The 26,573-nt window shown below is 41.0% G+C and overlaps 1 protein-coding gene across 2 annotated transcripts; it reads right to left on the minus strand.

Annotated features, from left to right (window-relative positions):
• Nucleotides 1-616: 616 nt before the first annotated feature.
• Nucleotides 617-26,025, minus strand: CNR1 (cannabinoid receptor 1). 2 transcript variants are annotated; one of them, XM_060616150.3, is made up of 2 exons: nucleotides 25,829-26,025; nucleotides 617-6,138 (listed from the first exon to the last, which is right to left on the minus strand). In XM_060616150.3, exon 2 carries the CDS (start codon nucleotides 6,073-6,075, stop codon nucleotides 4,657-4,659), a length of 1,419 nt encoding a protein of 472 aa, XP_060472133.1. In that variant the 5' UTR covers nucleotides 6,076-6,138; nucleotides 25,829-26,025; the 3' UTR covers nucleotides 617-4,656. The 2 variants fall into 2 exon arrangements, with proteins under 2 accessions (XP_060472133.1, XP_060472132.1); XM_060616149.3 differs by lacking the exon at nucleotides 25,829-26,025 and adding an exon at nucleotides 24,418-24,530.
• Between the last annotated feature and the right edge of the window lie 548 nt (nucleotides 26,026-26,573).

Genomic DNA, 26,573 nt, shown 5'->3' on the forward strand with positions numbered 1-26,573 from the left:
TTACTAAAATAGGCAGAATAATAAATTTTTATTTTGTCATCAAAATATAATCTATTTTTAAATATTTGCCAGTTTATCATTTGAATAATACTTTCTTTCAAAATCAACTGGAAACATACTTTTGGATAATAATAATGTAAAAACTTCATTATAATGCTTTTTTTACTTCATCATAAAATTTTCAAACTAGTTTTCCTTATTGTACAAATAAAATTATGTTTTTATAAGTTATGTTAAAAAGTAATTATCTCTTACACATGGTTCAGACTATGTGTTTATAAATTGTTCAGATTTATATAATTTGCTAAATCTGCTAAGTTCCAATTTCATTTACATATTATGAACAGTACATTTATTTTAATTTACTGCAAAATCACTAAACCCTTTAATGAAATAATGCTTTTAAAAGGTATGGCAGGCTTTTGCTCTTTATTATGTAAATGATGGTTTTATGCATGTTTTTCCTATGTTAAAAATGACTACATTAATCCAATCTGTCCTCATTTCTCAGATAAAGTCATGAGTGCTTTTTGGGAACAAATCAGTTGTTCAGCAATCTTTTAGAACTTAAGTCCTGAGTGTTTTAATGCTAGACTGTGAAATAAGGCAGAATTCAAAGGCGTTTGTGTTCTTCATGATAATCTAGAATTTTTATTTGATTCCAAGTAACTTTGGACAACAGACATGATGGGATGTTTTCTCTTCGAATAAATAACAATTTAATTATATCACTGAAATAAAATATAGTGTGGGCTTAATACACTGTAAATATTACGAAAGTACTACTTTGCTATAGTAATTTAATGACTGAAGCTACATTGAATAACAATCTTACTAGTACTTGTGTACAAAGTATTATACAGATTACTAACGAAGATATTGCCGCAGTTGCAAGGGTGTTACCAGCTCAACGAACATCTAACGATACGATATTCTTCTAAGAGGAAAAGTAATAATGTTAGATTTACAGACAATAAAGAGTTATGTTTCCCAGTTGAAACATTGGAAATAAGAATCCAGATAGCCTGGTATCTTGGTTCATACTATCACAAGAAAAAGTTTCCTTTCTTGGGGACTCTGATCCCCAGCAAGCTAGTACACTAAGTTTACGTGAAGATAGGTTTTAGGATGCCACAGCAATGTAAAGAAACTCTTCTATCTGAAAATTACTGATTTGTAGGCCACTGCTTAAACATCTGACTTTTTTTAAAACCTATTTACATACATTCAGCCCAAATCAGTAGATAAAATGTTTTGTCTATATTACAATAGGCATTGTTAACATTTCATCAGAAGGCCAATGCAAGACAATTGTTAATAGCCATTGCCCAGCATTTAGGAGATTTTAAAATATCATACAAATATACAGTTAGATTGTGAGAAATCTAATTCTGCGCATGATATTGGTGGTCTCTTTTACAGATGTGGAATGGCAAAAATGAATCAACAGGACGGTAATTAGAGTGCTACTCATCCAGGGCCTAATTCTCATCTGCTGGTTGGACCTATTCCCTGCAGTGTGGGTTCAGGCAGCCCAAATTCCTTGACACTTAATGCCAGTTAGACCAGACTCAACATGACGGGAAGGTGTGGGAATCATCTCAAGTGTAGGCATATGTCTGCAGCTCCTCCCAGATCCACGTTTCTTTTATATAAATTTCGTAAGTAATGGAAAATTAGAGGTTCTTGGAAACAGCCCTCCTCATCTAAATGAAACTATTGGTCTAGGGCTGAAAGATCCATCTTTACTCTGAAGAAATTGAACAGGTTGGGAATTTGGCCCTTTTTAAGACATATGTGATTGTGAAATGCATGGTCAGGACAAGTATGTTATCCTCAGAGGTATGTAGGTAAGTCTGAGGTTGGACCTTATAAAACTTATTGAAATTTAAATTACATTTAAGTTAATGGGCCTAATTAAGGGATACTAATGAATGGTAATTTTAATGAGTATATTCATTAGGGAGGACATTGGAGTCTCTTGGGTTAGGAAATGATATTAAAAGTGTCAAAGTGACTCAAAGTAACTGAAATGTTTTAAAATGAAGGTAGTGTAACTCGTATGTGATGATATTTCACAGATATTTCTTAGAATATCAATAAGCACCAAGTTTAGTGCCGTCAGCCCCATTGTCCCTTAATTTATTATATATGATTTATATCTTGAAAGCACAGCACACTATAAAATCTACATCGCGTATACACAAATACAGTTTCGAAAATGAATCCTGGAATTTTTCACAAGTAACAAGAATTTCATCTTCACCAGGTCTTCGTAGCTGTGAGAGGAAAGTTGGTCCTGCCTGGTGAGCTCTGAGACACATGGATTGATATTAAGGATAATGCGGACAAACGAGGAACCAGACCCTGGTGAGTGTTTATAAATAATCTTTTCTCTTTTTTCTAAAGAGACCTTATTCATCCTCCAGCACCCTGAGCCCTCCCCCGCATATCACAGAGAGGTAAAGTGAAGCAACCAACAGGCACATTTGAGCTGTATAGGCAGATGGTTAAATGCATCCCAGCTTGGCCCACAGCCCACATTCAGCTGTAGACCATACACTGCACAAAAGATAGCCCCAGTAGGCTGCTCATCTCTCTAGAGAGCTAGAAATCACCCGATGAATGCTACCTCTCCACTTCAATCCATGCTACCCAGGCCTCTGGGTCCTGCAAGGAGCCACGCTTTATCTGTTTAAGGAGGAGACTGTTTATAAGTAATTTGTCAGGGTCAAGTGGCCTCTGAAGCAATATTAATGCTAACTAGGGAAGGGCCTAATTCTGAGCACCCATGGCACCATTAAAGAATATGAGACTGGGGCATAAAAAGACAGCAAGCCATGCTCATCTTTATACTCCAGCAGATCTTGCTAACGAGGAGCAGGGGAGAGGTCTATTCCTTAGCCCAAACCTATCCAGTCAAAGCTGGGTCCAGGGTTGTCACCAAGGGCATCTGGATGAAGCATAGAAAGAGTTACATGTCATCCAAGCTTCAGTCACAAGAGTGTCGGCTCCTCACTTTTTCTGTCTTGCCCACTGTCTGACTGGTCTCCTTCGCCACATGGACCAGACCTGGTGTCCTACTTCAGCAAGAGGAGTACAGTGCTAGTTAAACAGGGTCATATCACTACACACTCAGCGGAAAAATGTTACCACAGGGGCTTTATTTAGAACCACTTCCCTTCTGATGATCCGTGGACTTGGTCAACATTAGGTGCTCAGAAACCAAGATACTCATTTCCCAACACTGACATGGTAAATACAGACCTTCACTTGCGTCTGACATTGATGATTCCTTGCCAGACACTGGTCTTTTGAAATATCTAAAGGTCAATTTAGTAGCACTTGACCCAATCTCTCAAGGTGGGGGGAAGGGAGGAGAATTTCCTGAACGTTTATGGTGAGTATTTTTATCAACAAGGTTTCTGGAAGAACTCAATTTTAGAAACTGACTTCATGTGCAAGAATGCAGCGAGTGATACGGTTTATACTTGGTCACAGTTTTCTCACTTTACGACATTACTGTAACAGTTACGGGATAGATACACACACACACACATTTATATTCACACTCACACACGGTATAATTTTACTGATCCAGACAATACTTCTTTTCAATTAAGAAAAAATGAAGACTCATTTGGCCACCCAGGCATGAAATCTACTTAAACCTGGAATATAAGAATGCAGTACCCTTCAAGTAAACAGCAATTGCACAGTGATAACAATATACATTAAGATTGACACATGCTGTCTTAAGAGGTCTAGTAATAGCTAAAGACTAAAGAAAGTCAGAGATGTCAGCCAGAAAAGTCAATATGCCTTCTCTCTTCCATTCTGATTGTAATCCATCACCCAACAGAACAGCTATAGTCCAGAAGATAATAAATGTCCATGTATGAAAATGCAGGGCTAACAAATTCTTAAGTGTCAACGAATTCTGCTCAATATTCTGGATAGTCTTCAAATTCTTCCCGTTTCATTAACAAAAAATAAACCTTTATGGTTATTTCAATGTCAAATTTGAATAGATTGGAAAAAAATGTTAAGGTGTCTAAAAGTCACGGGCAATAATTTTTTAAAAAGTGATCTCACTGGCACGTATCTGCTGCTTGTGTTCCACTGTTCTCATGAAAGTCTACCTTTCAGTTTTGCTGAACTAGACAAATATAAATAACACACAGTAAACACGGATACACATCTCACATGACACAATACATTTTTACAAAATAGCTCTACTTTAGTACTCTGTAACTTGTAAAAATGGACATCTCTGATACTTATGGACAAATACATTTCACATTATAATGAAAGTTGTGGTTACAAAGGCATTACTCATTTGATGGTGTTTCCCTGTGGTTACTTAGACTTCAAACTGTGTAGCCACAGGTTTCTCTCCCGTTTCACTGAGACTCTGAAGAAGCTTCAGTCACATAAGCAGCAGGCTTTCTTCACTGTAAACTCCTGAAGAACTGAGTTTCAGTACCTATGCTATTGAAATGCTAGAGAACTGATAACTGATCCTGGTGACAATCACCTTTCACTGAGCATGGTAAACTTAAAAAAATATAACCGATGAGACGACAGACTTTTCTAGATTTTAAGCTTTAAAAAAAAATGAACTTCTTTTCCTGGGCTGCCAGGAAGGCGTCAGGCTCACAGAGCCTCGGCAGACGTGTCTGTGGACACAGACATGGTCACCTTGGCAATCTTGACCGTGCTCTTGATGCAGCTCTCCGCGGCCCTGTGAACACTGGCTGTGTTGTTGGCGTGCTTGTGCAGGCAGTCCGAGTCCCCCATGCTGTTATCAAGAGGCTGTGCGGTGCCTTCACACGAGGGGAACATACTCCGGAAAGCATGTCTCAGGTCCTTGCTCCTCAGAGCATAGATGATGGGGTTCACGGTGGAATTCAACAGGCACAGCATACTGCAGAAGGCAAACACCGTCTTAATGAGCTTGTTCATCTTCCCAAAGACATCATACACCATAATCGCAAGCAGAGGGCCCCAGCAGATGATTAAAACCACAAGGATCAGAACCAGGGTCTTGGCCAGCCTGATGTCCATGCGGGCTTGGTCGGGCCGTGTCACCTGCACCTTGCCGTCCTCTGATGTGTGGATGATGATGCTCTTCTGGGTGCCGCGCTGAATCATGCGGACCGCGTGGCTGTGAGCCTTCCAGAGAATATACATGTATGCGTACACGATAAACAGCAGCAGCACACTGGTGACCCCGATCCAGAACATCAGGTAGGTTTCATCAATGAGCGGGAAAATGTCTGAGCAAACAGACTGCAGCTTCTTGCAGTTCCAGCCCAGGAGAGGCAGCACAGCAATCACAATTGCTATCGTCCACATCAGGCAAAATGCCACCACGGCCTTGGGCCTGGTGACAATCCTCTTATAAGCCAGGGGCCTGTGAATAGATATGTACCTGTCAATGGCTGTGAGGAACAGGCTGCCTACTGAGGCCGTGAAGGAGGCGGTGACCCCACCGAGTTTGAAAAGAAACACATTGGGGCTATCTTTGCGGTGGAACACGTGGAAGTCAACAAAGCTGTAGACAAAAATGACACTGCCCAGGAGGTCGGCCACTGCCAGGCTGCCAATGAAGTGGTAAGAGGGCCGGCAGCGAAGGCTGCGGGAGTGAAGGATGACACACAGCACCAGCAGGTTCTCCAGAACCGTAAAGGTGCCCAGTGTGAGGGACAAGACGGCGATGGCCAGCTGCTGGCTGGGGTTCAGAATCATGAAGCACTCCATGTCCATGAAGTTCTCCCCACACTGGATGTTCTCCTCATTCTCCTTGTAGGATGAAAGGGATTTGTTGTAAAATTCGGTGATGTTCACCTGGTCTGCCGGGACTAACTGGGAGTTGTCTCCTGCAGTCATCTTTTCTTGGAAGGGACTTCCCCTAAAGGAAGTTAAAGGAAATTTCTGTGGGAAGTACCCTAATTTGGATGCCATGTCACCTTTGATATCTTCGTACTGAATGTCATTGGAGCCCACGTAGAGGAGGTCTGTTGTGATGGTGCGGAAGGTGGTATCAGCAAGGCCATCTAGGATAGACTTCATAACCTCCGTCTTGGATTAGGCCAAACTCAAAATGACTGAGGAGGAGACCCGCAGCAGGGAATCCTAACAGGAGGGAAAACAAATAAGCTGAATGGTGAGAAGACTGGGAGAATAACAATAATTTTTTTAAAACCTACTGTAAATATCCCAAATGTGTACCATCACGTTACTTCATTCCTGTCTCTGAGCCTAAATGAAATTCTTGTCAGATTTAATCAACAAAATGAGTCAGTCAGTCAGAGAAAAGCCACCCGAAGTTGGTGATGTTGGTGGCACCCACCAAAAAATATCTCTTTCATTATTTAAGCTGCCTGGATTTAAGTCACTGTGTGATCCTGTACAGACTTCCTGATTGTCAAGCTAAAGGAAATGTGCCTTGGGCATGGCATGCACCTCATGGTCGCATTAGGAAGTGTTTACCACCCGGCTTCTACTGTCACATACACGCAGTGTCCTAACGCTGGTGGGGATGGGGGAGAGCGACACGTCACACAACGTCTGCTCTTGAAGACTCACCATCTTGTCGTACAGGTAAGACTGAACATACAGCACAACCCCAAAGCAAGAAGGTGCAGAATCAGGAACTGTGTTGCACGGCCTGTGTGCTGAGTGCGAAGGAGGAGGAAGAGAGGTTTAAAACCAAAGGATCCTTCCATGGGAAAAGATCTGGATTCTGGCCTGTCTCCGTTAGGCAAGTTTCCTCTCCCAGAGGAGACATGTGGACCAAGCTATGGCTGAGGTGAATTTCAAAAATGTCCACACCAACCAAGACAAATGTCATGAAGGGCAAACTTGCACTGAGGCTCATGGGAAGACCAAGATCTTTAACCCTGGAAAGCGGTGATGATGGGAGAGTGCTTCCTGACAGTGTCCCCCATGAGTGGTGCAGTGACACAAGCATGCTGGGAGACAGGAAACAGGCCTTTATGGAGTCCCAGTCTTTCCAGGTAGATGGCACCAGAAATGAGGACAACTGAGAAAAGGAGGCCAAATTTTAAGGGTTCTTCAATTCTAAGCTAAGCAATTTGTTTTTGTTTCAAAATAAACATCCAGAGAATTGATTTCACTATTTATAAATGTTTATTTAAAACGTGGCTATTAGGCTCTTTTGCTTATAAAGATATTAGAAGGACTGAGTGATACCTATAATAATTTTAAAGTAATCATAAAAAACAGCATTTTACTTCCTAATTGTATTTTTCTTTTTTAAAAACATATCACACTGTATTGGAGAGGGAGATAGTTACTACCTTGGAACAAATTAAAAGGATCTGAGTCCTCCCGCTAAAACACAGAGATCCTACCTATCTGAATTAATGATTCATTTATTCACCCCTTTGACAAATTATGGAGCACCCACTATGTGCCAGGCACTGTGGTAGGTAGGCATAGGGGCTAAGAGTATCGAGAAAGAGTCCCTGTCACATGAAGTATACTGTGTGGCAGAGGACAGACAGCTGACCCCGTAATTATGATGAAGTGTGGTGGCAGCTGTGACTGGTGATATGCAAGATGCTGTGGGAGCAGCCAGTCTAGGGGGTTGAAGGAGGCTTCCCCAAGGAAAGGATGCTTATGCCAAGAGTATGTAGGATTAGTGTGAGTGGAAACAGAATATGGAGGCAAAGAAAAAAAAATTTAAATGAATACCTTCAGTATCACGATGTGGGGGGGGGGGGGGGGTTGTTCCGTTTATACAGTAATTTGAACCAGGGACAGTGGCTAAATGCTAAATGTGGCCCACCTCCCCACATTCTGCCACACCTGAGTCCAGGCTGTCTCTTGAATCAACTCTGCTCTTTGCAAACCTCCCTTTGCTAAACAACTCCATTTACAAATGAAAATTTTCACCTGCAATCTGAGGGATTCAGAAAATGGCCACGATTTGTGAGAGAGCTGTGAATGGTCCTGGCATATCCTCAAATCTGACTTTTGCCTCTCAACTCCCACCCGTACTAAAACACAGCGCTTTCTGGCCCTGGAAGGCATGCTGCTCTTTGGATCACACCTGCACACCTTCCTTCTTTCCTCTCAGCCTCCCTCTGTCCGAAATACCCATTTCCAAGCTCTCCATTACATTAAGTTACCTCCATTTCTGACATCTCTTTGGCTAGCCCTCCCCACCAGGCAGAACTAGTTCCCCCAGGCTTTCCCTCTATTACAGGCCCCACCATATCACTTAATCATGAGCTTACATATTTATTTCCATAACTAGAAAATGGCTTCCAAGCACAGGAGTGGTGTCTTTTTTTCTTATGTGTTTCACCAGCCTGATGCACAATAGCAGATGAGAAAGAGAGGGCCGGTCTCCCTTAGAAATGTTCATGTGAACCTAATAGTGGCAGTTGAATTTTATTAACTGGTGCATTAAAGCAGTGATTTAATACTACTTCTTTGTCTTTTCTTAAAATTAGAGGAGAGAAAGGTAATGAATTCAATGGATATTTGGCCTGAAAATCAAAACTTGAGCCCAACATCTCCTCCTGGGAGCCAGTCCAGTAACTCCAACCCCTAAGTCCTCCTATGTCAAGTAACTACTCATCCTTCACGCTGCCCAATTAAAAACGAATTTATTTGAAATTTTGATCATTTATATGTATATATTACATTCATACGATTCCAAATTCAAAAGCACAGAAGGATATACAGCAAAGCCAGGCTCTCTCGTCCCCATGTCCCAGCCACCCAGTTTTCCTCCTCAGTGGCAAGAAGGTCCTTGTTACTCTTTCCAAAGATACTGTGCATGCATATTCAAGCAGATATATAAATTCATTTCCTCTTTGCTTTATTTTTAACAGATACTAAGATGCTATACATACTGTTCCGCTGCTTGCTTTTCCATTTACAAGTATACGTGAAGACAGTTGCACATTGGTCCACGAACCCTCCCTCCATTTAGCAGGTGCCTCACGTATCCACTAAATGAACATGACCAGCCTCCTTCTGATGAAGGTTTAGGTTATCACTTCTTGTTGTTACAGATACTGCTGCAGCAAATGGCCTCCAGTCATGTCTCTTTTCACATTTCTTATGGAATTATGAATAACTGTATTAAGTTGTCCAAGCTCATACCTTGAACTTACCATGGACTCCTCTTCTTTCTTGGCCTTTATAATAAGAAGACTACTAAATCTTGCTGATTTTCCCTTTTTAAGCACTTCTGGAGAGCTTATGTGTAGGTAGCATCCTGACCTTCTTATGTGTATCAAATTGCTTATCGTGATCAGGATATTTCCCCTGCCAGGTAAGTATTCAAACTGCTTATCGTTCACAATGACCCTATGAGGTGGGTGCCGTTCTTATCCCCATTTCACAGATGAAAGGCACAGAGAGGGTAACTCGCCATTCACACAGCCAGTAGGTGGTAGAGCCAGAATGAACCCAGATGTTCTGGTTCTAGAACAGTGCTGTCTAATAAACATGTAATGTGAGCCACATACACAATATCAAAGTTTCCACTATCTAGGTAAAAAAGGAAATGGTAAAAGGTGAAAATAATTTTGATACCTTATTTAACCCAGTGGATCCAAAATATTATCACTTCAACATGTGGTACCAGCCATGTTTGAAGTTCTTAATAGCTACACGTGGCTACTGGTTACCATATTAGACAGTATGTCTAGAGCTGCTTTTAGCCTTGATGAACCATCATCCCTTTAACCGAAGCCAGGGTCGCTACTATCTCCCTTCTTTTCCCCACTAATTCCAACCAGTCAAAACACTAGTAATGAAGAAAACACTGAATTAGGAGTTAGAAGACCAAGATTACTGTGAGACTTGTACTTGGGCGAGTAGTTAATCTCTCTAAGCCTCAGCATTTCATCTACAAAATGGGGATGAGTTTGATGATGATATTGCCTAAATCACAGAATTGTCCTAGAAATTAAATTTTATTTATTTAAAAAAAAATTTTTTTTTAACTTTATTTATTTTTGAGACAGAGCATGAACGGGGGAGGGGCAGAGAGAGAGAGGGAGACACAGAATCGGAAGCAGGCTCCAGGCTCTGAGCCATCAGCCCAGAGCCCGACGCGGGGCTCGAACTCACGGACCACGAGACCATGACCTGAGCTGAAGTCGGACGCTTAACAGACTGAGCCACCCAGGCGCCCCATAGAAATTAAATTTTAAAAAGGCAGGTAAAGCACTTAACATACTGCCTGGCACAAAACATAAATCTTCAATAAATATTAATTGTTATCATTACTTAGTACTATGACTCTTACCATAAATTATTATCTCAAGATAACACATTGCTTTGTTAGATCACAGGCTGCTTATTCGGTTTTCATTTTTGTCTCAGCACTTAAAGCATGAAGGAAATAGCAGATGCACACAGGGGTGAGGGAGGAGGAAACTTTATTTGGAACTCTATTATACCCCAGGTATTCCAAAGACTTTATGCATATTCTACCATTAAATTGTCATGACAAGTCTATCAGGTGCTTATTTATAATCACCATTTCACATAAAGGAATGGAAATCATTAGTTGTTAATGTTAAGCAAATTGTCCGGAAGACGAAGAGTTTGTAGTGGAACCCGTGTCTGTCAGACCCCAGAATTTTTGCTTTTGGACTTTATGCACTGTTTTAAGCACTAACAGTAACCAGAATAAAGCCATTTTGCTTTCTGTATCATATTCAAGTCTTCTAGCTTCTTACAAACTCAAATTAAGGCATTTTGTCAATAGTAATTAAGACTACCTCCTACTAAGTCATTATTTCCTATGCCAGCCCATCTAGGTAAATCTGCCTACTGGCATGACCTCGAGGATTAAAATTTTAGTATCTGGAAGAGCTATAAAGCTTCTTCAGTGATGACAAAAGATCACAGATCTTTCTTCAGCAATGCAGAACATGTGTGCCTGTGAGTTACTCTGTATTAAGATCACCACATATGTGCTCACATTTTCCACGTTAATGCAACCAAGGACTTTCATTAAAACAAACTAACTTGTTACATTTGAGCCAGAGCATGGTGTGGTTATGAAATATAGAGTAATTTCTGTCCAGTATCAGGTAACCTTAATTAAGGAATACAGTTCTAAAGTATACACGGATTTTCTGCAGTTCAAGGATCTCAGTAATGTCAAAGTACCACTGTGCACAGGCTATTTTAACAGTTAATGGGATCACGATGGGAAAGTGGTCCTCTGCATTTCAGTAATTCTTCCCTTTATTTCTACATTTGGATTATTACAGTAATTTTCACCTGATTATCTTTCGCATTGAGAATTTTCTTTGAGAGTTCACTAGTAATATAGTTTAGGCTTTGGGGGATGCAGCTGCCATTAATTGTGTTTTTGTGTGCGACTGGGAAAATCATAATTGGAAATTTCTAGCAAGGTGCATAGATGCACCTATTAAAGAAGCAGTTGGTTTTTATTACTGTTATAGTAAAACAATGATTGAATGACATTTAAGGGGATTTTCCTAGGATTCTGTTTTTAAAAATATAATCAACTTGTTCTAGTAATTTAAGCTATAAATTATGCTTTTATAAAAATGAAAAATATTTCCATGTGTTGAATCTATTATTTAAAAAAAGAAACGACTCAAGTTTTTAGAATGACATCACCTGTTGTGTTTGTCCACCTCACTACACGCACACTTGTTTCCCATCTACCACCCCCAAACTTCTGCATTAACTGGCAGGCTGTGGTATCATCAAAGAAATTTTCTGGGTACACCGGCAGCATAAAGTTTTCTAAAGTCTACCTAGAGTCACATCTTTGTTTCTATAACCCTTAAGGGTATAAAATATCCGTGTCCTCATTAAGGTGAGCACTGAATAACAAAACAAGACTTCAAATAGAGTCTTCTCTATATCAATATAATTAATAGCAGGCTATTTTAGTCTTCATTGCCCTGCTGAAGACTTTCTTTGTTTTAAAGAGACATTTTAATAATTTAGATATTTATTGCTGTTCTATCTGGAGTCCAAATCTTTGCAGTTCTGGCCTATGCGGCATCTCTGAGGAAACAGGCAGAAGGCAACATTTGCTCCCTGCAGGATGTCACGTCTAGTTGGGCAGAAAACCCTCTAGACACATCAGAAGGACCAGTGCTCCTGATATAGACTGTATCAGCAACAACACCCCCCCCCGCCCAGGCTCCTTCTCTAATATCCTACGTTTACAAATGCTTTAAGGAGACAATGCCAATCTCATAGTTTCTAGGCTGATAAGAGTCCAAAATGTCAAATGCATGAGTCCCAGGCCCTTGCTTAACCCTATCGTTCTCCCTAATTTCTTTGTTGGCTTTGTGTTCTGCTCAGCTAGCCCTGTAAAAGAGCCTTGTGAAGGTTCAAGAGAATGAAGGTGCCAGTGGATGTATTTATTATTCTCCATTCATTTCTAGGAACAAGTCTGGTTTCTACTAATTTGATTAAGAAAAAATTACTTGATAATATATTTCTCTAAAGTTGGTAGGAAAATTTTAGTTGACCCTTATAATTGCATTATGTCTAAGACATGTCCTCAGTATACATGGCAAATCTCATGGGCCAACATTGTCACTCTATGAATGATGCTTCTGCTATGGTTGAATGGGCAACTGAGTCTTTTCTAACTCTTACATAACCACCAGAGTTTGGGAATTATTCAAGTAGTTTGGTCACTTTTTGCATTATCTTCTAGCAAAGAGAAATAAAGGATTGACTTAATTATCCTGATAATTCAGGCAAAAATACATAATCCTTCTTCTTTGTATTAATGTCAGCTCCTTTTCCCATATATAAAAGAAAATTCCATTATGTAGGTAATGCTTGGTTGGTTCTCAAAGCTTTAGCTTTTCATATATTTTCTAATGTGGAATAGAAGTTATTAAATGCACCATTTTCTCTGGTCTTTGTTAGTAAAAAAATATATTTCATAAAAATACATCAATTAATATGAACTAAATAGACATTAAGGCATTTATAAGGCTATAAATTATTTAACATTTAAAGGTTTATTATTTAACATTTAAGGTTTATTAAAATTTAAAGAATTTTAGGGCTTAAGAATTAATACCTTTAAAACTACATCAGATTAAACATTCACTATGAGGTGATGATTCCATAAGAAAAGCCTATATCACAAAAGCAAATTAATAATATAAATGAAATGATTTGTTGGCTTTACAGCCAATTCTATTTATCCATTTGCCATTTAATTTTGTTCTACTATTTTTAAAGTTAGTTTATTTATCTATTTTAGTTTATTTATTTTGAGACAGAGAGAGAGAGAGAGAGAGAGAGAGAGAGAGAATGAGTGGGGGAGGGGCGGAGAGAGAGAGGGAGAAGGAGAATCCCAAGTAGGCTTCCTGCTATCAGCACAGAGCCAAACATGGGTTCTTGATCTCAAGAGCCATGAGATGATGACCTGAGCCAAAATCAAGAGTTGGTTGCTTAACCAACTGAGCCACCCAGGCACCCCTGTTCTGCTATTTTGATGTTTCCTCTAAGTGCCTATATCTTTTTTTAGAGAGAGCTACATTTTCTACATATCTGTAAAGGAAGTGATCAAGCATAATTGATGCAGCTTTCCCTTAAAAGAGAACATGCAAAATTTTCAATTCAATTGAAGCTATGGTCCATATACAAATACTCCTTAAGACTGTCTTTATCTTGCATGTGAAGTTTGGCCATTAAAAGTCAAAAGTGATGTATTATTCCAGCCCATAAAATATGTAGAACCCAGCAGATAGATTATCTGACAGTTCATTACCAAAGACAGAAGTAGTTTAAAGCATGCTACTTTTTGTCCAATGGTGCAGCATACCTTTCAGCTTCTTCCTTCATCTTTCAACAAAAGAATACATTCTCTTTGAATCCATGAGCATACAAATTAAGTCCAATGAAAAATCAAGTCCTGTTTCTCCAGGTTCAGATCTCAGAGTGATTGGGTGATCTGGGTGATTAAATGCACAATAGAGACAATTCCAATTCCCAAATGTTTTAATAAGAAAAATTAGAATATTTGTGTGCTATATATATATATATATATATTTACATGAATTAGGTGCTATTATAATCCCCATTCTACATATGAAAAACCTGAGGCTTAGAGTGGTAAAATGCTTTGCCCAAGGTCTCTACCTAGAGGGCAGAGCTAAACTCAACCCAAGTCTATGTAACTTCAAGTCCCTGCACTTAACTTTGAAGTCCAGGGACCATTTAATAAGACACTTTTCTTTGTTTCTACGGAAGGGGGAAGAATTGATTTTGGGAAAAGAAGGTACTAGATAGTACGTGATCACTTTACACAATAAACAACTAAAATCTCAAGGAAGAGCTGTTGACAGCAAAAGATTGCCCACAGCACTTGCAAATCATTCTTGCCCTGTGGTCTCCAGGGACAAGTATGATAATTAACTATAAGCAATAAATCCTAACCCTGGATTAGCACCTTATTTTCAGTGACTGTTGGCAAATAATAAATAAAATGTAACTTGTCTTTTCACTATTTTTAAAAAAATTAGACAGATTTTTTTCCCCTTCAATTAATTGTAAGGAATGTGGACAATAATGACAGTTTCCACAATACCAGCGAGGAAGAGAGAGGACAATTTCTCTAGGTCTGAATGAGACATGATGGTTGTTAGTGAACAAAAGTTTGAAATATTCATTCCCATATGGACAAATTCAAACTCCCTGAAATCACTCAATTTCCCACCATGAGCAGAATAGTTTTGGTCGGCTCAGACAGGTGACTCTCTGTGGCCTGTTCCTAGGATGGTGGCTGGAATCAAGGAAAAAGAAATTTTGTAAACCTTAGGCTCCAACAAGGGAGTGCTTGTGACAGATCTCTGGTGCCCAAAGATCACAAAGCGGTGTTACTACAGCAGTGTGGCTGATGGATACAAAGTTACAGGCCCTCGCATGCTTCACGTAACACATTTTTATTGGGCACATACTCTGTGCCTAGCAATGTAGACATTAAATACATATCCATGTATTACACCCATGTAATAGATATGGGTCAAGGAAGCAAGAGGAATGATTTTCCACCCCACTCCACTCCATCAAATAAAAGCCACCCATCTGTCCTTCTCCTCCCACAGAGGACAGAATACAGTAGGATATGAAAACATGTAATAGGCATATGATATTTCATCATCAAACAATATTGGGTTGTGCATCTCAATAATTGGGTTGTGTAATCCCCTTCCTATATTTGCTTTGAGGTTTTCTCCCAGGACAGAGGCTGGGCACTGCTGAACCCTTCAAATCATGAACGCCTTGAGAATAGGGACCTGTCTTACATGCCTCGCATGCCCTCTGCCTGGCACAGGGCAGGTACTCAATACCTAAATGCTTACTGGTGCTCATCAGCAGCATGGCAGATCTATCTTAGCAGAATGGTGTTTAACTGTGGATAGTTTTCCTTGGCATAAAGTCAGCTGGTTATGTTAGGGAATTAAAACTGAGTTTTGGTCTAATACACGAAAGAGTTACCTGGAAAAAAAAAAAACAACTCCCCAAATGTAAAGGTTATATAAAAGGCATCAACAAGTATTTACCCCAGGATCTTTTATCCCACTATTAAACAGAAGTTATGTTGATGGCAAGTGGAAGCTAGAGGCAAAAGAACAGGTATCTACCTTTCATTCTTATCCTTGGTTACCCCGGTGTGTGTCATGAACCTCAATGTTGAGGCACACAGCCATGATATACAGAGAGATTTCTGTGATGTGCACAACCTTGAATGAATCCTACTTACATGCTGTTGATAGGCCTTTAAAGACAATGTATGAAATGATGATGATAATGAACTTTTTCCCTATCCCAAATACATGTTATTATGCATTAATCTTTCCCAAATGGGTTTCCCCATGTGCAAGTATGTTTTGAAAACAACTTGTCCAGAGAAGTTTATGTGAAAATTCAACCACTAGATGGAGTGGCTTTTATAAACCCTCAGGAATCAATTTGTTATTCTATTCAGTGGACATAGTTCTTGCTTTGGTTGAGCAACTTCTCTTCCTGCTACAACATTTCATGTATCTTACAACTGAATTAATTAAAACAAATAAGAAAATATGTTATGGAGGATTAAAATGGGTTATTACTACTCCATACAAAAACTAAATTTTTAATTGCTTTTCTGGGGCAAAAGGGCATTGAGAAACTTTAATATATTGATAAAAATTAATTGTGAATATTTGGAATTCTGCCTCAAGAAAGTAATTAAAGATGAGAAAAGGAAAGTAGTTCTACTAAAAACAAATGATATGTTTATGCCAACAGATGCTAAATGTAAGATGGGGATATCTCAGGAGCCCAAAATCAATTCTAATAACAAACCCAACTCATTTCTATTTTACAAAACATTTGGCTCTCCAATTTGCAGATACAAAATCACCAACACAGGCCATAATTATGTGATGAAAAAGAACAGAAAAGTATTTATCATTACAGGGGCTAAAATGGAATATTTCACAAGGTAAGTGAATATTTGTTCAAGTACTCATACAAATCAAGATATGGTAGCTTTCTAAATAGTTCAATTTCCTTCCTATCATTTTTTCACTGGAATAATTTTAAATAAGTTCTTATTGTATAAAGCCAGGGTTCCCTTCAACCATGATTTTATAAACTAGGTACTTATGTGCCACTTTCTTTAGCTGAAATGTTAAAAAAAAATTAAGTGTGTACTAACGTGCAAGATACAAACATAAAAATATGTTTTCAAGATGCAAATAATTATAGGGGTGCCTGGGTGGCTCAGTTGGCTAAGCGCCCGACTCTGGTCACAATCTCACGGTTTGTCAGTTCGAGCCCTACATTAGGTTCTGTGCTGACAGCAGGGAGCCTGCTTGGGATTCTCTCTCTCTCTCTGCCCCTTCTCTGCGTGCTTTCTCTCTGTCTCTCAAGAAAAAGATACAATAAAAGATGCAAATAATTGTATACAAACAGAACTGAACTAGGTTTCAGTAAAGATGGAGAATATGCTTTGAAAATGTAGTTCCGATTAAGAAGTAAGTGTGCAAATTGGATGCAAGTATAGGATTTTGATGTCACTGAAACCATAAGGTAATTTTATTGTACTCATTCAAGGTCAAACTCTTCCTGAGATTTGTGTGATGCAATTTTGCGATTATGCACAGAGCTGAGGAACTGCAGGTATTCAGAAAAAGTGACGTGAAGGTAAAGAATTAGGAAGTAAGATAGGTAAGAATGGGCTGGACATCTAGGACACATCTCAAAGAACAGTGTGAGAAGTCACACAGTGGTCTGTGAGTGCACACAGTGCTTTTACAGGTCTGAGGTTCGTAAGGGGTAGTCTCCCCACCAGCCGAACTTACAAAAACTGCAAATTCTCAGGTCACTTGAGACCTACCGAGTCAGAAACCTTAGGATTTGGGGCACAAGGCCTCTGGGAGATTCTAACACACTCTAAAGTTTAAAAGCTACTGTTAAAGATTACGGAGGCCCATGAGAAACACTAAATGAGGGGGAGAAATAAAAATTAACCTTTAGGAAGAATTGAGGTTAGACAGGAACAAGGAATATTCTAGGAGTATAGGCTTTTAGATCATTGAAATGGATTGCTAAGGGAGCCCACTCATGACAAAGTAGTCTCTAAAAGACGTTTAAAACCAAGATATTTCTATGTGACTGACATAGAATAATGTGGTCTCACCTGAAAATAAACATAATGAGTGGGGAACCTCTCAAGGTTTTTCAGTCTACAATTCTGGGCTTCTCTGCACTTCTTCAGCAAACTTATTGTTATATTTTTGTCCAACAAAGCAATGTGGCTTCAAGATATAATATGTACTTACCCAGCACTGAGGCATAAATTAAGAACTCCACACAATTTTCTCCTAATTCTATTTACAAAGTCTATGTGTGCAAAGTTCTCTAGAACTGGTAGCCATTCCTTTCGACGCCCCTGGGAAGGATGGCTGAGAATAAAAGAAGGGAAACCAGTAAAAGTAGGTAACATTTCAGCTTATTTTTTTTTAAGCTGGAAATGTTTCTGTTTCTGTTCTTCTCTTCCCCAAACTGTAAAATAATGTATGGCAGGAGATGAACCCAGAAAACAACAAACTAAAATTGAAATCTTGCAGGAGGTCTAAGTAATGCAGACCGGCTGCAAATTAACTTACAGAATTAGATTATGCAATTCATACTGCTTATAGCTGGCATATATCTTGCAAAAATACCTAAAAGCTATAAATACATGGAAATGTATCCCAAAGTACTTAAATATCTGACTTTGGGCAGACTGTTTCCTCTTTAATTATTTCATCAATAAAAATGGATCATAGATTACTCATCCTTCATTTCCTTAGCTGAGGACTAAAATCATTCAAAGGTTTTCCCTTTTCTGGCTGTTGTTTGTAAGAAGTTTGATATAATTTCCAAAAGTAGTTGTCTATCTTCTGAAGTCAAATCCCCATGTATGCAAAGACACAGGACTCTTGGGACAATCTTTTGCTTACTTTGGTTCTGTATTAAATTCTTCAGCTTTCCTTCTCCACATGCATATCACTTGCTCACCACAACTTGTACAAATGCTAGAGAAAACATTTACAAATTCTGGTAGCAGTGCATCGAAATGAGTTGAAAATCTGGTCCACTGAACAAGCCACACTGGAATAAACCAACATACACAGATCATAGTGGCATTAAATTAAGTCTCTTTTCTAAAGGATAAATCAAGTTGATGATTTTTAAATATAGCTGAGTTAAAAGGAAATGAGTGACAAAGGCACACTACACATGATATCAGTTTACTTGCTATATTACAAACATCTTGTTTAGCCTCTTGACCAACAGAAGTCAGTGCTCTAAAATTTCCTATAGTATGAATGTCCATATGTGCAAGGAGAAATTTGTTTTTTAAAAAGCACACTGGAATTTATCACCAATTTAAATGTAAAGCTCCTTGTAACTTAACTCAATTTATAGAACTCATATTCCAACATTCTTCTCTGAATATATGGTCTAAAAGAACAGATGAAGAAATAATGAGGGAAGAAGGGAACCCTCCCATTTAAACATAAACTTTGAAAAACATTATTTCCTAATTATATTTTATTTTAATTATATTTAAATATACTACTGACATACACAGTTTGTGAAAGCATTTGCCAGTATATTCAACTACCACAACAGATTGCCTGGCACATCTTTGAAAAATGCCTCTGCCTTTCCTTAAAAAGCAATAGCATGGAATTTGCTAGTAGGAATAAAAAAATAGATATTACATTGTCAGGTTTAGGAAACTATACCGCACTTTATCTCCTGAAGTCAAAAACAAATTTTAAATGCTTTTCAGAGTTGATAATGATGGTAAAGAATCAAGCCAAAGATATCAAATTTCTACTCAATGAATCCAAACTCTACGCAATTAAGAATCCAAACTCCAGTGGAAGGATAAGAGTCAGATAATAAAATATTGTGCTTGTAGGGAAAAACTATTTGCCATCTAGGTTAGGAGAAATGGGAACTTAAATCCCTTGTTGCATTAACAAAATGCAAAACCTACCTTAATAAGCTTATTCAAAAATACAGGATATAATGCAACAGCACCATAGGTTAAAAAAAGAGTTGGCTAGGAGACACTGATTCCCACTAACCAGTCTCAACTCATATATTCAAAAACAAAAGAAAAGAAAACAAACAAACAAAGAAAAACTTTGAAAGCTTTCCTTAAGTGCAGGTGTGAAAATTTCTCCAGCGGGGGCTAAAACAGAATTTGTAGTATTCCAGAACGACTGCTATGACTCCGCCAGGCCCATTTGCTCAGGTCTGGCTAGTAAACAATTCTTCCTTCGAAAACCCATCCAAACACAACTATGAACCTCATGCTCACTAAATTATGACATTAACCTGGCCAAATGAAACTTTAAATTAAAGGATATGCTGAAGTGGTTCGTCAGTATGCCATATGGAAAAATGCCTCAAATATATGGAAAATATCAATGAAAACTAGCTCAAGAATGTATTTGCAATGGCAAATGTACTAGAAAAACTATTATAATGACATGTGCTTTATTTTCCACGAGGCACCCTGTTCAGTGAAGATATATGACCCAGGAAACCTTTTACTCAATATTTTCTGTTAAGAACTAGAGGTAATCGCACTGATTACTTTATGTAATGGCTGTGATCTATTATCACTGATAGGTCATAAACATACCTATTATCCGTTCAGGCCCGTTTAAGATAGAAGTTCTTCTAACATCAAACTCTTTGAGTAGGACCAAGAGAGTCCCTGGAAAACCACTAAAAACAACCTTCCCTTCCCGCCCCCTCTAATATTTCCTATAGTTTTAACGTTTTTGTGATAGCACGACAATGTGCTGTATGTTACAAATATAACGATATTGATGTGCATTTTGTGACAGAGTAATAACCTTGTACTTTTTCTCCCAACTTCATTTTCTAAAAATAATAAACAACTAGCAAGACTGGTGAAAACTGTATTAAACACATCAGTCAGTGTTGATGAGAAAACCATAATCAAAGGTAGTTATGCCCATCCTGGCATCTTTACAAGATTCTTAGATCACGTGAGATTGGAGCAGATTTCCACTATCCTGGAAAATCAGAACAGCCTTCCTTGTTTAGATTCAAGGTGGATACTCCTTTTGCCTGAGTCTTCTGTGTCCATCTGCACAGCTGCCTTAATTTTGGACATTTCACCCAAATTTGTGGTATTTATTTAAAATCTGAATTATACATTCAAATATATAAAGGCAATGGATCTGAACTTTTGTGTTGGTCATGATACACATCTATGAAAAAGTTTGTTCACATATATGTATACAAGGGTAATTATACATCCCAATCATATAAAATTATGCAGTACAGGGGTGCCTGGATGGCTCAGTCAGTTAAGCATCTGATTTCAGCTCAGGTCATGATCTCCCAGGTGCATGAGTTCCAGCCCTGCGTCAGGCTCTGTGCTGACAGCTCGGAGCCTGGAGCCTGCATCAGATTCTGTGTCTCCCTCTCTCTCTCTGCCCCTCCCCCACTCAAACTTTGTCTCTCTCTCAAAAATAAATAAACATTAAAAAAATTTTTTTAATTATGTAGTATATAATTTCATGTTATATATATTCTGGATGACATTTATTGCTTCTTTTAGTCCAGAAAATATCTGGAAGAAATTGGAGTTGATCTATGTTCTACAGTTCACCCAATGTAATCTAAGAAGATACAGATTAGTGAATTAAATGATTATCAGAACACTAGACAACAATTCAGTGGCAAAGTGTCCTATCTCCCAACCCCTCAGAAACAGCATTTATGCAGATGTAACAGAAAGTTAACATTGTTATGAGGACAGGATTGAGAAAGAGCCAAAGATGGGGGAGGGGGATGAAGTTAAAATTTTGCCAATATGAAGTACATCAATTGGTTTTGATTTCCTCTTATTCTTTAACTTCTCTATCACTCTTTGGTCAAGAAAAGAAAAACGAGCAGACCTTGCAGTCCCTCAAAATAAAGACGTGCAATATATAAACTCAGCCCCAGCGGTTTTTCAAACAATGTTGGGACCAGGTCTTTTCAGAGGCAAAAGCAGAATTATAAATAATTTAAACCCAAAGGCTGGATTCCCTCTAACTAATTTGTCAGTTCAATTAGAAAATGATGAATACAAAAACAGAAGAGACAGATCACACTGGTGAAGACACGGCATCCTTTTCTTTCTTTTTCTTTCTCTTTCTTTCTTTCTTTCTTTGCAAGAAAGAAAGCTCTACTCTGTGTCCTTTAGGCAACTGAGCTAACGTAATTACCCCAAGAAGAACAGGCAGCTACCTCAAGGACAGGCTCCATCTTCCTAACCAAATTCAAGATGCTCTAACCAAATCTCATTTTACTCATCATGTGTTGTTAGGTATCTCCAAATTCAATGTATTACTCTTTTTTTTTTTTTTTTTTTTTTTTTTGCAGCATTCCTGGAGAGCTAATTATGGGAAATAATCCCTTTTCTTATTAGGCCAACTGTTTTCTGGGAAGAAACATTTGGTAAGCGTGGTGAACTATAAACTGCTATTATAAGTTCCATTTCATAATAGTTTTAGTCTTAAACAGCCAAGTATTCCAATTCTAATTCCAAACACTAATATGCAAGGCAACCCAGGAGCCTGTCTAAATTTCCTGGTGGTTCATGTTAATTCTGAGTCAAAGCAAAGAAGAATGTCACAAGATTGTTTTGAAAGAGTTTTTCAGGCTTTGCCTTAGTAATTAATAAGCTGACACTGCATACTAAACACTTATCAACACAATCAATGGGGCTGCTTCTTTCTTGAAAAAATAGGTAAACCGATGCGAGGAGTTTTCTTTTGGAATAGACTATAATATGCCACAGATAGAGTGGTTCTCCCAGAGAATTTCATTCCCAGCAGTTTCATCTTGGTAACATTTAACAATTTCACTATTTTAACATTTTGAAATGCCAAAAAGAACACACTGATCCTGCAGCTAGGCTTATTAGAGAAGAACGATCTCACAGGCGACAGGGAGGCACACAGTCCACTGGGAAAAGGGTAACAGAAAAAGACAGAAAACAGTGGATAACAAACAAAGCCCAGCACTACTCCAACGTAAAATCGGATTTTCACCAAAATGTAAAACTTTACACACCAAATTAAATAATATCACCTATGGTTTATTGAAGGGACTAGCCACAACATTCTTTTTGTATGCGTATATGTGGAGGCTACCTATTAAATTGGGGGGGGGGGGGCGTGAATATCTAATCTGCCTTCCTGACAAGGAGTATGCAAGCATAGTAATTTTATTTTAGAAAGGTCAGTGCTGAGCATTTCCGCCCTGTGGTATCACTTTACCCCCACAGAGACTTAGGAACACAATGAGACCTCTCCCCATCAGACACTTGATACTTACCTCAGCCAGGATTGCTCCTTGCCTGGAGTGGGAGACATCTTTGGAACAAAAAGAGTCTGTTTACAGTAAGTTCTCTTGATAACCTCATATGGATTAGTTTTTTGAAAACCATGTCCATCCTCTTGCCTCTTGCCCAACTACAGCCACTGCTATTGTGCCCATAAGTAACCGCTTGCAGCAGGCAACATTTAAAATTCTGGAGGTGCGTGGATTCTGTTCATGTATGGATATAATCAGAAAATTATTGGTCTCACTTAAGAAACTATGCATGGCCTTTTATTTTGATAAAATTGCTTGTAACTGGGTTAGAGATGGGGGGAGCTAGAAGGACTACCAAGGGGAAAAAAAGGGACAGAGAAAAATCAATCAGTGTATCTTCCCTTGCAAACTGTCAGTAGGGTGGGATTAGAAAAGCAACACTTTAAATCAGATAAAGTCCTATGGGAACCTTAAAGGTTAGTTGCTCTGAGCTTCTCAATATTCTGCAAAATAGATTGATGGCAGTGGTCACCCCACTGATACTCAATGTCCACTGAGTTTCTGCTAAGAAATTGCATTTCCCCCTTTGTTGAAAAGATATTAACTTGGTAATAAAAAATGAGGAGAAGTTATGAGACCCACAGAGATCTTTCAACACCTTTAAAAACAGTAAATCTGTTCTAATCTCTTATTAAATGTCCAAAGATGCTTAATATATCATGAAAGCAACAACAAAGACAATAATCGCATTTAATTTAAAGGGAAATAAAAAAGGTGGGAGGCAAAATGATTAATAGATTACTAATTTTTTTCTCATTTGTTTAATTTAAAACTAAAATTAGAAACATGCATGTTGCTTTCAAACTTTCAAATGACCAAATGACGGCTTCTGGTGTTTATCACTGCAAACATTTGCATTGGAGAGGTGAGCCGTTTATGATTGTGAGCCTTACCAAGAAATGTCTTCAAAAAACACAGCAACTTTTTTCATCTAATGGCTAGTTCGGAGTTAAATGGTTCCATCAACATTCAAATCTAGATATTAAATGTACATTTAGTTTTCCTCAAAGCAGAGTGGCTCCTGCAGCTATATTTTCTATACCAAAAGTTTATTATTTGACATACATTTCTTCATATGGCATTTAATATTTTAGACAGTTTCTAGGTTTGGTGCAGAGATCGATGGATTTCTCTGGGAGGACTTAGTTGCTGGTATGGTTTACAGACATTCAGCACCAACTCAAGCGCCTATTTCTCAAACATGCACAATTACACGTTTTTTACAAACACGTTAGTGCACACACATTCAATAACTAGTAAATGGAAGAAACCTCCAGAAGTAGCACAGACCACAGTTTGCAAGCTGGGGCTACACAGCTAAGTAAACATCGACGCACGATTCGCTCACACGGAATGAGAACTCCACGAAGGACACTTGGGGACCACACCGGTCAGTACCCGAAGGGGCGGGAGGCGGAAAAAAGTATTTCCAAACGCAACCCTGCCAGGTCTTACCCTTCGCATCCCCCGGTCCTCGGGGAGAAGCTCCCTCGGCACCTCTCGCCCAGCGCTGGGGCTGCTTCTCTGCTAGAACGGAACGTTCCGCCCGACTCCACGGAGCTCTGCCGGGAGCCAAGGCGCCCCGCCCGGGCCAGGGGAAGGCACTGGCACCGCGGGAGCCAAGAAGAGGCGGAGGCGGAAAAGAAGTGCAGAAGGAAGGGGTGGCCGAGGGAGGCGGCGCCGGCGCGGGGATGCGGGCGAGGCTGGGTGGGGTGGGGTGGAGCGGGGTGTGCCTCCGTCGGTCGGTCAGTAAGTCAGTCGGTCCACACTGCCCGCGCGCCGGCGTCCCCTGCCTCCAGCGCCCGCCCGCGACAACGACCGGGACTGGCGACCCCTCCGCTCCCGCCGCCCGCTAGCCTCGCCCCTTCCTCGGGCTCTTCAATGGGTCCTCCCGCTCGCCCCGCCTGGCTCGGCGTGGGGCCGCAGGTCTCCGCCAGCCCGGGCGCCCGTCGCCTCGCCACACTCGTGCGGTCCCTGCCTCTGCCTCCGCTGGCGCTCTGGCTCTGGCTCCCTCTCGCTCCAGTCCCATTTATGAAGCGCGGTCCCATCACGTGTTAATGAGCCTTTGTCCTGCCCTGGCAGCGGCGGCGGCACAGACCCCACCGAGGGAACTGCGCGGGGAGGGACCCGCGCGCCGCCCAGCGCGGCGCCCGTGGCTCCAAACTTTCCTGGCGCGGGGGACCTGCGGTGGCGCCGGCCCCGGGGCCAGAGGGGACAAGCCTCTCCAGCCCGCGTCACCTACTTCTCCTCCTCCTCCTTCTCCTGCGCCGCCGCCGCCGCCGCGGTCCCGGGGGCTCCCACGGCCAGGACCTGGCTCTCCTCCCAGATACCCTCACACTCCGGCCGAGCCAAGAAGGGGCTCGTGCCTGTGCCGCCCCCGACCTCGGGGCCATTAATCACGCGCGCCCCGATTGCGCGCAGCGCCAACACCTTGCTCGGGGGTCACGTCTGGGGCAGCGGGCCGAGCCAGAAGGGAGAGGGGGGCAGGAGGGGAGAGGCCGAGGCGCGCCCGGCCGGGGGTGCGGCCACCCGCCCGTTCCGCCTTCCCCAGGTCGCCCCCGCGGCGGGCCACTGAGAGCCAGGCCCGGGGGCGAACGAAGCCTTGGGACCGCGCCGCGCAGCCCCGGAGCAGTTTGCTACCTGGCGGCGGCTGCGCGGCCACCTGTCCTCCGCCCTCGGGGCACCGGCTGGCTTCGCGCTAGTCGCCTTGTCCAGCCCCCGCCGCCCCCGCCCCGCGAGGACCACTCCGGCGCGCCCCACCCGCACGCCCCGGCTACAAACAGTTGGGCTTCGTAGGCGGCTGGCTCTCCGCATCCCCGCCCGGCGCGCCCCCTCCCCAGCCCCTTGGGGACCCCGCTCCTCGCACCTTCCCGCACTAGGAGGACGCCCCCCTCCAGGGCCGGGAGGGGGGGCGCGCGGGGTTCGGGGGCAGCCGCCGCAGGCGCCTGGGGATCCGCGGTGCGCCCGGTGGCCGCGACAGGAATTAGGGTACATGCTCGTTAATTGGTTCCACTATCAGCCGCCGTCTGCCTCCCGTGTGCACGGATCAAACCTTAATTGGTCTTTACATTTATCATGGTGAATTGCGAACCTACAAACAAGCCCTAGTCGCTGCTTCAGCAGAAAAGGCGCTCCTCCTCCCTCCGGGGCCCAGGCAGAGTTGTGGCGGCGGCGCTGGTGGTTATTTAGACATCTTTATCTCTCGTGAGTTGGGTCGAGGGAGAACTGCACGGTTTCCACCTGATGGAGGGAGCCACGTCACTCTGCTTCCCAAGAGCCCCACCGAAGGCACTTGGTTCGATTCCCAGCCCTTCTCTCGGTGGCTGCCTCAGCGTTCATTTTGTGACACTCGCCAGAGATCCAGCAAATTCTGCCCCAGTCCTCATCCCGCAAGCCCTCTGGTGGCAACTTCCACTTGCCTCTAGCCCCAGGCCAGAGCCCAATAGCAGTCGTAACATCTGGGCCCCATAATTGGACTATGTGGCAAGGAAGAAGGGAAATTGGTGGGGAGGAAGCCCAAGGTTGGTGGCTCAGAACCCTGGAGGCAAGTAAGTGCCTTTTGGAGACATCAGGCCAATCTTAGACAGGTTTCCTGCAGAGTGCTAGTTCAG

The sequence above is a fragment of the Panthera onca genome, chromosome B2, assembly GCF_046562875.1.
Source record: "Panthera onca isolate mPanOnc1 chromosome B2, mPanOnc1 haplotype 2, whole genome shotgun sequence".
NCBI classification, from domain to species: Eukaryota; Metazoa; Chordata; class Mammalia; order Carnivora; family Felidae; genus Panthera; species Panthera onca.